The sequence below is a fragment of the Trachurus trachurus genome (assembly GCF_905171665.1).
Source record: "Trachurus trachurus genome assembly, chromosome: 19".
In the NCBI taxonomy this organism is placed as follows: Eukaryota; Metazoa; Chordata; class Actinopteri; order Carangiformes; family Carangidae; genus Trachurus; species Trachurus trachurus.
The window spans coordinates 24,641,850-24,657,374 of record NC_139913.1 but is presented as its reverse complement, the minus strand read 5'-3'; the positions used below and the strand labels follow the sequence as shown (position 1 = coordinate 24,657,374).

Genomic DNA, 15,525 nt, shown 5'->3' with positions numbered 1-15,525 from the left:
GAAACCTTGGGGTTTGGTTTGATGGCAATCTAAGCTTTGAACAACATACGACTAAACTTGTACAGTCTTGTTTTTATCATCTCAGAAATATTTCAAAGATTAGATCGTTTTTATCTTTTAAAGACACAGAAATGATTTTACATGCTTTTATTTCATCACGTCTGGATTACTGCAATAGCCTTTTTACCTGTCTTAACCAAAAATCCCTGGACAGGCTTCAGTCAGTGCAGAATTCTGCAGCCAGGCTTTTAACTAGAACCAGGAAACGCGAGCATATCACGCCTGTTTTAGCCTCCCTGCACTGGCTTCCAGTACGTTTTAGAATTGATTTTAAAATTTTATTGATTACTTTTAAAGCACTCAACGGTTTTAGTCCTGCATACATTGCTGACCTTTTATCTCTGCACATTTCTGCCCGCCCTCTGCGATCCTCAAATAAAGGTTTTTTAGCTGTCCCTGGGGCCCGACTGATGACAAAAGGGGAAAAATCATTCTCAGTCCGGGCCCCAAGACTTTGGAATGATCTGCCAGAGGACATCAGGTCAGCTTCATCAGTAGCTTGTTTTAAATCCTTACTCAAAACCCATTTCTATCGAAAAGCCTTCCCTGATTTTATTTGATGTCACTTAATTTGTCTTTGTTGTCATTTTAATTGTTTTTACTGGAAAGCACTTTGTAACATTTGTTTTGAAAAGTGCTATATAAATAAAGTTTATTATTATTATTATTATTAGTAAAGGGGAAGCTTTGTTTTCCCTTTACTAATATAACTCTTGGGGAAAAAGGAAAAAAAAAAACAGGGAAAAAGTCCATAATAGACTTAGTGCTTTAGTGTCTGCATTTAAATGGTAGGATTATTCTACTTGTGCAGCAGCGATCAAGCTCTAAAATGACCAGTCATTTAAATTAATGAGCAGAAGGGGATGTAAACTGGTTTCAACTGGGCCCCACTCATAAATATTTTAAGTTCATTAGTGTGAATTGGTGTATTTACTCTAATTATCCTTTAAATGTTTGGTGCTGCAGCTTTCCTGTAAATGTGACCTTGGCTGGATGAGCTGAACACTGATGTAGGGTTACAGGCAAAAGGAGACATTTTGTTGTCAGTACATTTTTATTTGATAAAAAGTGCATTTCTAGCTAGCAATACAAGCCAACAGGCTGAATAATGGTGTAAATATATTTACATCTTGGCTACCAGCATATATGAACCAAGCTACAAAAAGTGTACAAAGTGGCCAAATTTAGTAGAGGGCGTCTTTCTGTCTCAGACTTCAGTGGTTTCAAATATTTGGCTGTTTGCAGCGTTGGAGAAAATCCCATTTGATGTCGATTATCAAGAACAATTGTTAGACTGGCCAAAATGCTACTATGTGGAATTTGTCCTTCTGGGAAATAAGAGAAACAAACAACTTGAAAAGTCATTAAAAACCAAGATTATCCAGTGGTATTTGAGAAGACAGCTGGTGCCTCCCTCTGATTGGCTCTTTATAGTCTTGGCAAGAAGGTGACGAAGATGAGGGCTCCAGAAAAGGGAGGATGTGGATTTAACCGTCTGGTCTGTTTTCTTGGCCTTGGTGGGACAAGCTGAGGACGGTCGTCCAGACGCAGTGAAACTTGATCAGGTCAGAGGAGGTCAAAGGTCATTCTGATCTCCTCCTAGGTGGTGGATTTCTTCTCCCACTCCTGAAAATAAAAGAGAAACAACAAACTGTCATCCATTCTATGTGTTTTAATCATGTCTTCAGATGTAATCCATCCCTTGAGCCGAGCGTGCTCTCACCTTTGCTTTCTGCAGGACTTTTCCTTTTGTGGCCATGATGGAGACGGGTCTGTTCTTTAGTGCAGAGGCAGAGTTGACTGGAGAGGCTGCGTCTGCACTGACGGTGCCGTTCACAGGCTGGGAGGACGTGGTTGATGATGATGACGATGATGATGATGTCTGGGGAGCAGGCAGGCTTACTGTCTTAGGCTGTGTGTAAAATGACAGGGATGGTTCAGGCCCTTTTTTATAGTGTTTAAAGAGATAGTTCACCCAAAATTCTAATTTCACTCATTACCTACTCACCCTCATGTCAACTAAGAGCTGTAAGAATTTTCAGAGTCCTCCGTGCCTTCTCTGAGTTACGGGGGGGTCCACGCAGCAGTATATGTCCATATAATGGTTGTGAATGGATACCACTTTTCTTCGTCCAAAAAGACACACCAAAAAACATCCAAATACCTCCATGCTGCTCGTCTGTAATGTCCCTCTTGTATTGAAGCCCCGACATGAGAAATTGTTCCGCCAGTCAGTGCAAATCACGCGAGATTTGCATTGACACAGGAAGAGCAGTGAACCGAGACACTGGGAGCTTCCACTTTTCGTAACAATTTCTCATGTCGGGGCTTCAGTACAAGAGGGACATTACAGACGAGCAGTATGGAGGTATTTGGATGTTTTTTGGTGTGTCTTTTTGGACGAAGAAAGTTGGTATCCATTGACAACCATTATATGGACAAATACTGCTGCACGGACCCCCCCGTAACTCAGAGAAGGAACAGAGGACTCTGAAACTTCTCCCAGCCCTTAGTCCACATGAGGGTGAGTAGATAATGAGTGAAATTTCAATTTTGGGTGAACTATCCCTTTAAAGCATCTGACATTGTCTGTTTACAGCAACAGAGCGGTGGACTGACCGTGGGGGTTTCCTGGAGGCTGCTGTCCAGTGTGGTTCCCAGTGTGAACGGCCCTGACTCCACCTTCTTCAGACTCTCCTTCACTTCCATCAAGTGAAGCTCCACCTCCACCCTGCGCTGCTCCGCTTCCCGACACGCTTCCTCTTTCTGCTTCAGACGAGCTTCTAGCGAGCCCTGCTGCTTGGGATCTGAATACAACACCCAGCCGTCAGTCAGTCACACAGACCAACACAACTTTGTTATCTCAGGCATTACAGGTAGTGTGTGTTCACCTTGGCAGGCGGTGAGCTCCTCCTTGGTCTCCCTTCTCTCCTTCTTCAGGTTTGACAGACTGCACCTCACCTCCTCCCTCTCTTTCTCCAGCCGGTCACGTTCATCAGTGTAGCGCCTCATATCTGCCTCCGTGCGGTTTTTGCCCAGTTTCCCTTCAACCGCACCAGGACACCCTGGAAATTAAATGCTGAATTAATTTGTAATCCTTGCACAGACAAATTGCAATTCGAGTCAATGCAATTACTATGAAAAAAGTATAAAAATATCCTCTTAAAGGGAAAATGAGGAGTTTTGGAAAAGCGAAGCGTTTTCACACTACATTTATGAGCCTCCGCGCACCGTGAAATTCTTTGACAAAACCATATATTTATCGAAAATATAGCCATTAACAAGTGTAGTTAACGTAGATTCATCCTCATTAACATGAGACTTTTTTATAACCAAATAGAAACTCCTTGTTGTCCCTTTAAAGTACATTGTACTATGAGCCTGCAGAGGATGCAGCCTTGCACTAGAGGGCGCCATGGTGATTTAGGATGACAGAGAAAGGGGAGCAGCCAGCTACTCTGACTTCATGCAGAGGGAAAAAGCAGCAGCACCATTTTCTGTCTCATGTTGAGAGGATTTTCACACCATAGGTATACAATAGCTTTGAGTTGCTTCTTCTCTGTTTGAACCACTGTTCCTGTGTATCACACTCACCTATGGTGTGTGCCTTGGGCCGCAGGGGTTGAGGACTGTTGGGGAACCCAGCACCAGTGTGCACCAGCGGGCCTTTATGGGCCTGTCCCCCAGAGACGTTGAAGGCCTGTGGGATCCCAAGACTCGTCCTCTTGGGCGTCTCCTGGCTTTGGGACGTGGTTTTGAGTGGTTGGGTCTGCGACTGCTGCGGCTGTGGCGAGGGATTGGGGGGACACGGTGGTTCTGGTTTGCTGGTAGCAGAAGTCTGACTTGTTCCATTTAACACAGGTGTTGGTTCAGGCTCAGGAGAGGTAGTGGGACTGACCTGAAACCAGTAGACAATGCATGAAGGCTTACCCAAATGCAACAATGGTTCACCTGCTGAGTCGCCTGTTTCCTAAAATTAAAAATGACAAGACAGGAGATGGTTCTGTCCCTATTACGTACCTCTTTAGCTTGACATGACGAGTCCCTCTGGTCCTCCATTGGGACTGGAGAATGTCTAGAAGTCTCTTTTGTGGGCGGTGTTTTAGTTCCACAGGATGTATGGAGGAAGGAGCGCACAGGGACGAGGTCCAGGTAGACCCGGCTTTCAGAGTCCTGCTCGGTTCCTGCCGGGTCCTTGGCATCCTGTGTGGACGGTTCATTTTGTTCTTGGAGGTTGTTGTCCTCGCTGTCAGGCAGGCCGCTCTCTTCAGCATCCTGTATGAAAAGGCAGCAGGAAATTAAGAGATGGCCAGAAGCCAGAAAATGAAAGTGAAAGTGTTGTGAAAAAACACAATAGGTGATTTCAGTGTGCGCTTTGTCTGATCAAAGTTTATGGTAATCTACGACTGAAAACCTGAAAAAGGTCAAATGTAGTCTTAACGGAAATTACACATCCTGCTTTTTCACATGAATGTACCATACATAAATAACTCATTATATTGATTAACAGGAAATTAATTTGTAACTATTTTTATAATCTAATATAATCATCTATTACTAAAGCAACCCTTTTGAACATGTCATTAAACTCTGCCAATTAGAATATTAAGGCCGATGTTTCTTAGTCTGATTCATGAGATTTTCCTAAATTAACCATATGCAGAGAAACACTGTCTATTGATATTGGAAGGAACACAAGACTTGGATGTTGTTTGAAGCCTGAACGCACCTCTGGATCAGCTATGGACGCCACATCATCGTACAGTTCATCAGAGTTGTGAGAGATGGAGGGTGGGGTGTCGATGTAGGTGTTTGGCTCTGAATACCTCCTCTGCATCAAGCTGCACACACACATAGACATAGTTTCCTTTGAATATCACTCCAACATACACATCTAGAGCAATTTCCTTTTTGAGTGGACTGAAGGGAAAAACGTTACTATAAGGAAGTCTTGGCAGCATTGACGATGCTGGAGATCCTCTCTGAGTTGACGTAGTCGTATGTCAGCTCCTCGGGGTCGGTCTTGGTTCCCATCTGTGACAGCAAGAGGCCCAGCCAGTGGCCCATGTCTGCTGATGTCTTAGCCTGGGAGGGATGGGAGAAGAGAAGGAGAGCGTATGAGATGCACTTTCAACATCATGGATTTTACACCCACATGGCTTATGTTGGACGCCATCTCTCACTGAGTTTGTATAAAATGATTGCTGCTGTATAATTCACCATGTTTTATGGCTGGGAAGCATTTGAGGGATTTGCTGTTTTGACAATTAAGAATGTGTTTTGTCAGTTGTGTGTCGGCGTCTTTCTACAACTCAGCAAAAAACAGACTTTTGTGCGGCTGTTAATCAGCAATGTTACACAATGAAGTGTTAAGACTGAGAACAATTACACGCATGAGGAGACAGTTTCATTTGAGAAGCTAACAGCCTATTATTACTTTGGGAGATTCAAACAGCTTATGTTACTAACACATATTGTAAAAACATAAGCTGATAGCTATTGTTGTTGTGTTTGTCATAAACAGTGAACCAGGGTAGTTTGAATTTATCAAATGAAATAAAACAAAACATAAATGTGTCAGAAACAGCCTCGAGACTAAACATCAAATTCCTTTGCCTATGACCAAATATGTGCTGCAGCAGGGTGGTACTGGAAACCTAATGAAACAGGGTGGAGCTCTAGTCCCCAAAAGCCCACAGTACACCCCCACCCTACACACACACACACACACACACACACACACACACACACATGCACACATGCACACAAAAACACATACCACACTTGTGTGCACGCATACTGTGAATTACGTAGGTTAAGTTTAAGTCAGCAGAAAGTGGTTTGTGAGTGAGGAGAATGTATCAGAGCGGAGGCTTCCTGTAAGTCGCTGCACAGAAAAACCACGTGAGGTTGAAGTTAACGCACGTCTGAACCAAATATAAACTCAGGACACGAAGCGAACTGTATGTACGCCTGGTATATTAGTCTATTTTTTAATCATCTTGGTTAGTCGGCCTATGTAGCTTGTAACCCACCAACATTTACACGCTTACTGTTTTAGGTACAGGGTTAGCCTCACCGCTCACTTCAGCAAAGCAGTACGCAAAACAGAGAAGAGCGAATAAAAATGTTCTCATCATCCTAACATTAACACAAGACACTGGTCACTAACCTCTAGAGTTGCCAGCTGTGTGCCATCCATCTCTATCCTAAAGGAGTAGAGGTGCTCGGGGGAGGGGTCCGGCGCCACGCTGCAGCCCCCCAGGGTGACGGCCGGCTGGCTCACTTTGTTCTTGCCCTTGTCCTGGTAAAACCACAGCTGACCGTTCTTGATGAGACACCAGCAGGTCCGCCACTGGCTGTTGACCAGGACGTTGAGGTAGCCTGAAGGAGGAGGAGGAAGGTGACTTCATGATGAGCTAACTGTTGTGCTTCCATAATAACTAATACCGGACCATGCCAGCAGCTCAGATGCAGTTTTTATGTCACCCAAACCCAACTTTAATTGGCCTGTAGACTTGTCCAGTAGTCAACTATGTTTCCTCAAAGCTACATATCTATGGATTGTTATTGGTGATTGCATAGATCTGTGTTAAAGGGATAGTTCAACCTTTTGGTAAATTGACCCATTGCCATAATCCCTATAGTTTTAGGAATAAGTTTGTTACCATTAATTGTTGCTGCAAGCTATTTTTAGAACGGCGGAGCAGAGCCGCAAGATGCTCAGAGCTACACTACAGAGGCTCATGGGATTTCTTGGTTTCCCTCATCAAACTCATCAAATACACAATCTAACAACTCCATAATGCTCTGGTGGACAAGTTGTGACCTGCACTCTAGCTCTGAGCAGCTCACAGCTCTGCTCCGCCGTTCTAAAAATAGCTTTCACCGACAATTAAAGGTAAAGAACCTACTCCTAAAACTATAGGGATTATGGCAATGGGCCAATTTGCCAAAATGTTGAACTATCTCTTCAACATGTTGTTGTGGTGCTAACTACACAGCACTGAGGATACTAGTGTCTTACCAACACTAACTACTACTATGTGCAGAGCACAAAGAAGACTGTGTTACAGGGCAGCACCTGCACCTGGCTGACCTTCAGCACATACATGACGCAACAACACAACCTGACATCATACATGACGTAACAACACAACCTGACATCATACATGACAGTGGTAGAGGCCCACCTGAGGTGTTAACACTTTTCTCTGGGCTCTCAAATGTGGAGGGTTTCTTCTTGCCAATGTTCATGAGGTTGCTGAACTTCAAACCAGCCCCGTATTTTTTCTTCACTGTGGAGAAGAGAGGAATTAGATCAGTGCTTGACATGATTATTTACAATATTTATATGTTGGAATATCAGGACCATGTCCTTAAAACCAGTCTGAAAAACTCACCATCTTTGATTTCAGGGGTTTCAGCATGACTGTCAGTGCTGCTGCCGCTCTCTGAAGCCACTGAGTGTCTCTCACTCAGCTCTCCCTGTGTGTTCACATGTACATTTTAGTCATTTAGAAAGCACGCTCTTAAGAAATACAAGATTCTGGACAGGCAATCCAAAGCTAAAAAGCTTGGATTAAGAATACCTTAGTACAGATGAGCCTCGGGGAGTCAGACACAGAGTGCTGAGAGTCACAGGTTTCAGCTGGCCTGGGACTGATCTCCTGAATCACCTAATGACCAAGAGGAGATCAGTGTTGAATGTTGACATGTTCAGATTTCAGTTAGGTAACTATGCAGCTCCAGGTAAGTTTTTAAGTAAAAAACAAGGTGTTTTTTTTTACCTTCAGCCACTGCTCAGTCTGCTCCTTGCTCTGTAGGCCCAGTACAATGGCCTCCCCTCCCACAGGAGTGATCTTCAGCTTGTGCTCTTTTCTCTTCATCTGCTTCTCTTTGTAGATGACACTGCAGCCCAACAGGCTGACGTCCAGCAGTGGCATCTGCTCCTTGGAGCTCTTGTAACACTGAAGGGAGCAAAGATAATGTCCAGTAAGGAGGCAACAGCACACTTGTTGTACTGTACAACTCTTAAGAATAGCTCATTGTCATTTAACAGATACCAGCATAGCAATATCCACACTCCCTGACATAACATGAGTCAGTGTAAACAGTGTATCATCATCTACTAAGAGGCTTCCTATGCCAAGCCCAGTCAAATAGAATTAGCTTTAAAATAGTCATCGTTTTCCTAATTTGATGTGACATCAAATCCAACATAATCCTTTATTGTGACATCTGACACGCCAAGAGCAAGAAAACCACACAGGCAAGAAAATTTAAGGAGTAGTTCTCTCCTTTGGTAAACATGTTTGTGTGCTTTGTATTAGGGTGATCAAGTTAACTTCATTGTTTGTATACAGATAAGTAAAAGGGAAATACAAGGGTTCTAGTTTTGTACTTGGTCATATAATGACTGACTTGCTCACACATCCAGCAGAGCTCTGTTTTGGTCTCCAAAAGCATCTGGCTCTTTAGCTGCTAACCAGCTGCTAACCATCCCGTTCTAGCCAGTTGCTAATCCAGCCTTCCAGCCTGGTGTTTGTTCGGTATATTTGCTTACTGTACTTAAACATTACATTTAGATGCTGTTATAAAAAACTTTCACTCTACTTCTGATTCCCTCCCCGTGGTTTACCCACCAGCAGGCGGTGGTCTTTGATGACACACAGCTGTTTGGCCCACTGTCCCAGCCACTTCTTCCTCCACAGGAAGGCACAGATGCGGGCGTCCTTCATCAGCTCGATGGACGCCTCTGCTGACGGCCACTGGTGCTGCGCCGACGGAGACTTCCCTCTGGTCACCTCCTCCTCGTCGTAGGACTCGTACGAACTGCTGACTACCTCCCCATCATCTAAAAACAAAAAGCAACAATGCTATGACTGAAGAAGTGAAAACAAAAGGCAAGAGGAGGGGGGCCGGGGGTTATGAGGGGGAGAAAGATGATAATACAACAGAAGCAAACATTCAGGATAATGGATGGTTGGGTTCAGGGTGAGTTTGATTGAGCAAATGAGGTTAACGTCTGATATCTTGACCTCCATGACCGACTCCTCAGTGGAAGAGGATTTCCTCACAGCGCTCAATCAAATAAGCAAAATAAAATGTTTAAAGGGATAGTTCTGTTCTGTTGCTGTAAACACACAACGTCAGATGCTTTAAAGGGATAGTTCACCCAAAATTCAAATTTCACTCATTATCTACTCACCCTCATGTCAACTAAGAGCTGTGAGAATTACGAATTAGAATCTCTGAGTTACGGGGGGGTCCGCGCAGCAGTATTTGTCCATATAATGGTTGTGAATGGATACCAACTTTCTTCGTCCAAAAAGACAAACCAAAAAACATCCAAATACCTCCATACTGCTCGTCTGTAATGTCCCTCTTGTATTGAAGCCCCGACATGAGAAATTGTTCCGAAAAAAATTAAATAAGTCTATGTTTTAAGCTTGTTTGTAGCGGAAGCTCCCAGTGTCTTGGTTCACTGCTCTTCCTGTGTCAGACCGGCGGAACAGTTTCTCATGTCGGGGCTTCAATACAAGAGGGACATTACAGACGAGCAGTATGGAGGTATTTGGATGTTTTTTGGTGTGTCTTTTTGGACGAAGAAAGTTGGTATCCATTGACAACCATTATATGGACAAATACTGCTCCACCCCGTAACTCAGAGAAGGCACGGAGGACTCTGAGAATTCTCACAGCTCTTAGTCGACATGAGGGTGAGTAGATAATGAGTGAAATTTGAATTTTGGGTGAACTATCCCTTTTATATTGAGAGGTAGTGGCGGGATAAATATGCCAAGTTATGATGAAAGGAAAAAAAAAACATAAATTAAGGACACTGAGGTTAAGATGGAGGTGATTAATGATGCCTGTCACATGTCTTGACTGCAAATTATTTTTCCGCACATGCAGGACCCCCGTTCAAGCTGGAGAGGGAGGGCCACAGGACATGCTGACTCGCCCGTGCATGATACGCCTCAAACAACTTCCAAGACGAGGCACAAACACACAAGTCTCATGATGGAGAGCTAGCTACCCCTGGTGATAACGGCATACACCACACTGTCAGAGCTCTGCACTCGCATCCAGGGCCTTGAGAGGAGGCCAAAACAGTCCCGATCTATACGTCAGGAGGAAGAAGAGGAGGAGGAGGAGGAAGAGGAAGAGGAGGAAGAAAAGTGTGAGGGGAGATTGATTTTTAAAAAATATTTAGAGGAAAGAAAGTTTCAAAATCTAATTGGAAATATTTTTGTTTACCATTTCAGCCTCAGTCCATTCAAGTGGACAGTACGCCTGGTTAACCTCACTGACCTTTATGTCCACATCATTAAATATCACAACTTACCATTTTCCTTATGTCACAGCCAGAGATGTTCAGATGAGGTTGTGTTGTGTGATTAATTAATTAAAGCAGAAGTAAGCGATCCGGTGGTTTTGGCTAACTTCCTGTCAGCCGATGGAGTTAGCAGTCCCCGCCCTCGTCCCTACGTCACCACATTCACGCGCATCCCTTGGCTGCACACACAGAGAGGACCGCCCCTTTATGCCGTTCTCTCTCCTCATTGGATAAAGGTTGTAGGATACAAGGAAAGTTTTCTCCTCGGCTTACAGCAGAGCAGAGTGACTGACAGACCCGTGTTTCAGACCAAACACTCTATAGAAGTGATTGCTGTCGGAAGATAGAACTATTTAAGACTTATATTAACACAAACATTCCGCTTACTTCTGCTTTGATTAATGTACAGTGATTCATTTAGTAAAACTAGGAAAGTAGGATGTGGCAAACAGTCTTTCACAGCCACATAAGGAACCTTGTCCTCTTATTGAATCCAACAGTCCTTCAGCTGTGACCCTGTGAATCAGGTAGGAGGAAGAAAAGACATGATAATGAGTCAGAGGTCTTACCATTGACAGTTTCCTCGTAGGGCTGCGCCTCCTCATAATAACTCTCTGAGACGTCTATACAGGCCGGAGCTGGAACTGCAGGTAGAGGGAACGGCTCCCGGCCCACCACGCCCTGACGAGATGAGACACAGATGGCAAAAGGAGAAATCCACAATCCGTTATTTACACTTCCATACATACAAATACATTCTTTTAAGAGAAGCATGTCCAAATCAACATCAACACGCACTCACAAATACACATACACAATATTAACATGTGTTTTTCCCCCGGGCTGCACATGTGGCCGATCCAGCCGTCACTTCAGGAGTAAGTAGGGAATTCCTCATGTAACCAATCCTCGTCTGACCCGGTGCACTCACAGACTTACATGTTCGCCCTCAGGGATGAGTGTGTGTGTGTGTATGTGTGGGTCTGGGTGTGTGGGCCCAGTGGCTTTTCCTGAAATCAATCAGCAGTCTGGCTTCACTTCTGTCTGTCTTCTCGTCTCCTGTGTGGTAAAGACGTTCTGTCTGTCCTCTCCCATACTACTGGAAACCACCAGGCTCTCCGCTGCCTGCCAGTGTTAACGAGTGTCAGTTCATTTAGAAACTCTTTATTACTTCTCCATCCAACTCAAGTCAGTAAATCAGAAAAGCAAAAATAATTCAAAGTACATTCTGGCGACCTCTGCCATCGCTGCAGTTCATTAGAGTGACAATTTGTATTTCTCAGTCATGGTTGGTTGTAAATCTTTCTCTGAACTTCTCCAAGTGGTTTATCTATTTTTAACATCTGTCTTTTATATTTAAATGTGAAGCATGTAAGAATTTAAATTACTCTCATAAGAAATTAACATATATGGATATGTGCCCTGGACAAAAATATAGATGTTTGAAGAGATACAGTGAGCTCAGAATAATATTAGTAGCTTCTCTAGGTAGCAAGCATCAGGCCCCAAATCATTTACCCATGAGAACTAAAGAGAAAGAAAAGGTAAATAAATAAATAATCAAATAAATAAACATGTATGTAGAAAGACACCAACTGGCCACGCCTCAACAAACAGGGCAGGTGGGATCCAAATATGAAAAGAAATGAGAATAAATACAAATGATCACCATAGGATGACATTCTCATCAGACTACATCTGTGTGGTTGTGTGCTTTTCTACATGATGGCCCTGATCTTCTTCTCCACCCTTCTGTTTACTACTTCTCTTCTCTTCCTCTGAAATCACATCAGTTTTGGAACTGGACCATTTTACAACTGGGACTCATCTACTAAATTCTAGTGAAAATGGGGGCAGGTGCTCATAGTCACTTGATAGTGAAAGGCTGGTCTTTTTCTTTGGAACTGTGAAATCATGCACAATTGCTATTCTGTGATTACAAAATGATGCATATCTGTTATTTAAACTCACCTTCACCCCCCTCTCTTTGTGAGGCAGCTTGTAAACTTACTCATATCCCTGATTTGTGGTTTATTTACATGTTACACTGAGGTTACATCATCAGGCATTGAAAGCTCACTTTCTGACTCAAACAACTGTGGCTCAAACAAAAAGCTACTGAATTTCTTCACTGGAAGAAACTCTTTATCTCCTCGGCCTGTGGCCACAAGTCTCCAGCTATCACACATCTGTAGCGGCGAGCCGAGGATGGGAGATATGCAAGTTTTGTCTTGCTGGAAATAAGATGACATACAGAGTCAAAATATTCAGGAGCTACTAGTGGAGATAAAATCTATGTATTGTTTTCAGAATAAAGAATGAAGCACAGAGATGGATGATGGAGGCAGACTTCCACAGAAGGTGAAAGTAAGAGAAATCCACACATAAACAGAAGATAAATTAAAAAGAATCAAACATTCTGTTAATGGCACACAGCGAGATATAAATCTCATGTACTAAATTATAAAATTATAAAAAAAAACACAAAGTCACACTGTTAAAGCAGAAGTAAGCGATCCGGTGGTTTTGGCTAACTTCCTGTCAGCAGATGGAGTTAGCAGTCCCCGCCCTCGTCCCTACGTCACCACATTCACGTGCATCCCTTGGCTGCACACACAGAGAGGACCGCCCCTTTATGCCGTTCTCTCTCATCATTGGATAAAGGTTGTAGGATACAAGGAAAGTTTTCTCCTGGGCTTACAGCAGAGCAGAGTGACTGACAGACCCGTGTTTCAGACCAAACACTCTATGTAAGTGATTGCTGTCGGAAGATAGAACTATTTAAGACTTATATTAACACAAACATTCTGCTTACTTCTGCTTTAAAAAACTAGAATGAACCCAGTTAAAGGTTCCATAAGGTTTATGTATGCTGCATAAGTCTGATACTGTTGGCTGTATTTTAAAAAAGTTGTTCTCCAGCGAATTCTCTGAAACCCTGTGAGTTGAATGGTAAAAAGCGATTTGTTAACTATGTCTAATGTTTCCTCCCACCACTGATCTGAAGACGCCGTCTGTGCTGCTTAACTTCTACTTCATTCCCCCCCAAGGCTCTGTCACTTTCTCAGCGAGATCACAGAAATATGAAATATAAGCCTTTAGTGGAGGAGCTTCATGTATCATGCAGACCGTGCCTGAGGGAGGCTGGCTCTACGGGGGAAAGTATACGAGCTTTCAAAAAGTTGGACATCTTTAAGTGTCTCTTAGGATCATGATTTGTTAGATTGAGACTGGAGATCAGTTGGTCAAAACGGATTAGTTTCTCTTCAGTGTAGCAATGTTTGATACAGCAAGTGCTTATTCCCTTCATGCATTTTAACTGTGCAGTCAACTTTGGGAGTTTGGGAATTTTTTGGTCTAAAAAATCACAAAATCATGCTTTGTGACGTGGGCTCCCATTGAACGGGGAATCCCCTGCTTGTAAGCCCCCCCCCCCCATATCACATCAGCGAATCAGCACATTTCCAGTAATACATAGCAGATGCAGTAAGCTGTCATAATCTAAGAGGCGTCGTGTTGTGGCCCGCATACTGCCATAGTGACGAACACTTGTTTGTGTGATTAGACCGCGTGCCAGGAAGTAGAGGAAAGGATCCATGGAGACATGTGTGGCACAGAGATTTTATCCACTTTTAGGAGGATAACATCAGTTATACATTACGGAGCATGTTGAGGATTCTTCGTGATGCAAGTATCAGCAAACAGATACCTCTTCAACATGAAGCAACCCTGGGAAACTGTAGAAAGACTGAAAGTGTGTCAGTGATAATATCCTTGTGTTGTGCATATTGGCTGGCTGCTATGACAGCAGTTCAGTGGAACAGAGACACTGTTGCAGCTGTGTCACATCTGTGCTCCTCTTGTCTTCCATTAGACAGATCTGCACTTTCACCATCAGACTGTGTTTTGTTTCTATGTATTAATATAAATGAATCCATCTTTTCAGCACCACAACAAGAAGAACAATGAACACCGTTGTGTTCCGTAAATAACAACTCATCGTCTCTGTGTTCTAAATGATTTCCTTCTAAGTAGTCCATTGGTGTGTCCACTGCCTGATGACTGTAGAGTTCATGTTTGGATATTTAATACGGAGATGACTGTGTGAGCAGGCGGTTTGGGACTTGGTTCTGGGTTAAGCTCTGATACAGAACAAGATGGAGGACGCCATAAATCACAAGAACAGAATGGAATTAGGTCAGTCTCACAATGATGGATGTAAACAAGTGTTTGGATCTGGGGCTTTTGGCAGAATTGTGTTGCTGACTTGTTGCTATACTACCATATTCCAATATTTTTTGGTTTTGTTTTAAGTGACAACAATCTGGACTCAATCCATTTGACATCCCAGTCGTGATTAAATAGATCATACTAGAGATGATGTGACCCCAGAAGAGGAGAGACAGCCACAGCTAGGAAAGATCAAGACTTGACAGGGTCTTTAGAAGAGAGAGTGATTCTTCGGAGAACTCTGCCCTGAGCGCACACACACACACGACAGTACTAACAGTATAAACTGCTCCTCGGTGAAAAAACACAGCAGTCAAGGCATCTGTTATTAATTAAAACAAAGAGCCAGGCATTCCAGAGCAGCAGCAGCAGCAGCCCCCCCACACCGCCCACCCACCCTTATCTCTGTCTTCTTTCTTTTTCTCTCTCCATTTCACTCATCTTCCCAAAAAACAACTAAAGCGGCCTGTTGTCTGGGCCAAGGCTAAAGAGAAGCCGTTCCACACACACACACACACACAGCGGCTGGACTGATATGAAAAAGACTAGCCAAAGGGAACTGCCAGGTGTGTGTCTGTAAGTGTATGCATGTGTGTGTGTGTGTGTTTTAAATCTCCCAGAAGACTTTGCAATGGCTCCAGCTCTGTAACAGTTACTGTAGCCCTCTACACACACACACACACACACACACACACACCCTCACCACAGAAACATGGGGTAGAAGGAATGGATCGAGGAGTCAGAGCATAAATAACAAAGCAAGAAGAAGCAAGGGGGGGGGGGGGGAAAGAGTGGGAAAAAGAGCCCAAAAAACGAACAGTCAGAGGAACATGGAAAATCCCTGGTTCCCATGCCAAGAATCCGGCACAGCAAAAACATACACACATACGCAC

The 15,525-nt window shown here is 43.5% G+C and overlaps 1 protein-coding gene across 2 annotated transcripts in view; it reads right to left on the bottom strand.

The window, feature by feature from the left end:
* Positions 1–1,021: 1,021 nt before the first annotated feature.
* afap1l2 (actin filament associated protein 1-like 2) overlaps positions 1,022–15,525 on the bottom strand; it is a 39,590-nt gene continuing 25,086 nt past the window's right edge. Inside the window, exons 5-19 of one of the 2 annotated variants that reach the window (XM_083994349.1) lie at positions 10,972–11,083; positions 8,706–8,917; positions 7,851–8,030; positions 7,653–7,739; positions 7,464–7,548; positions 7,254–7,358; positions 6,233–6,444; positions 5,000–5,145; positions 4,790–4,901; positions 4,081–4,335; positions 3,655–3,958; positions 2,952–3,125; positions 2,680–2,867; positions 1,784–1,972; positions 1,022–1,686 (exon numbers count right to left, since the gene is read on the bottom strand). In XM_083994349.1, the coding sequence (XP_083850475.1) occupies positions 1,660–1,686; positions 1,784–1,972; positions 2,680–2,867; positions 2,952–3,125; positions 3,655–3,958; positions 4,081–4,335; positions 4,790–4,901; positions 5,000–5,145; positions 6,233–6,444; positions 7,254–7,358; positions 7,464–7,548; positions 7,653–7,739; positions 7,851–8,030; positions 8,706–8,917; positions 10,972–11,083 (2,388 nt within the window). In that variant the 3' untranslated portion in view covers positions 1,022–1,659. The remainder of the gene's footprint in view (positions 1,687–1,783; positions 1,973–2,679; positions 2,868–2,951; positions 3,126–3,654; positions 3,959–4,080; positions 4,336–4,789; positions 4,902–4,999; positions 5,146–6,232; positions 6,445–7,253; positions 7,359–7,463; positions 7,549–7,652; positions 7,740–7,850; positions 8,031–8,705; positions 8,918–10,971; positions 11,084–15,525) is intronic. The other variant, XM_083994348.1, reaches the window with a different exon arrangement.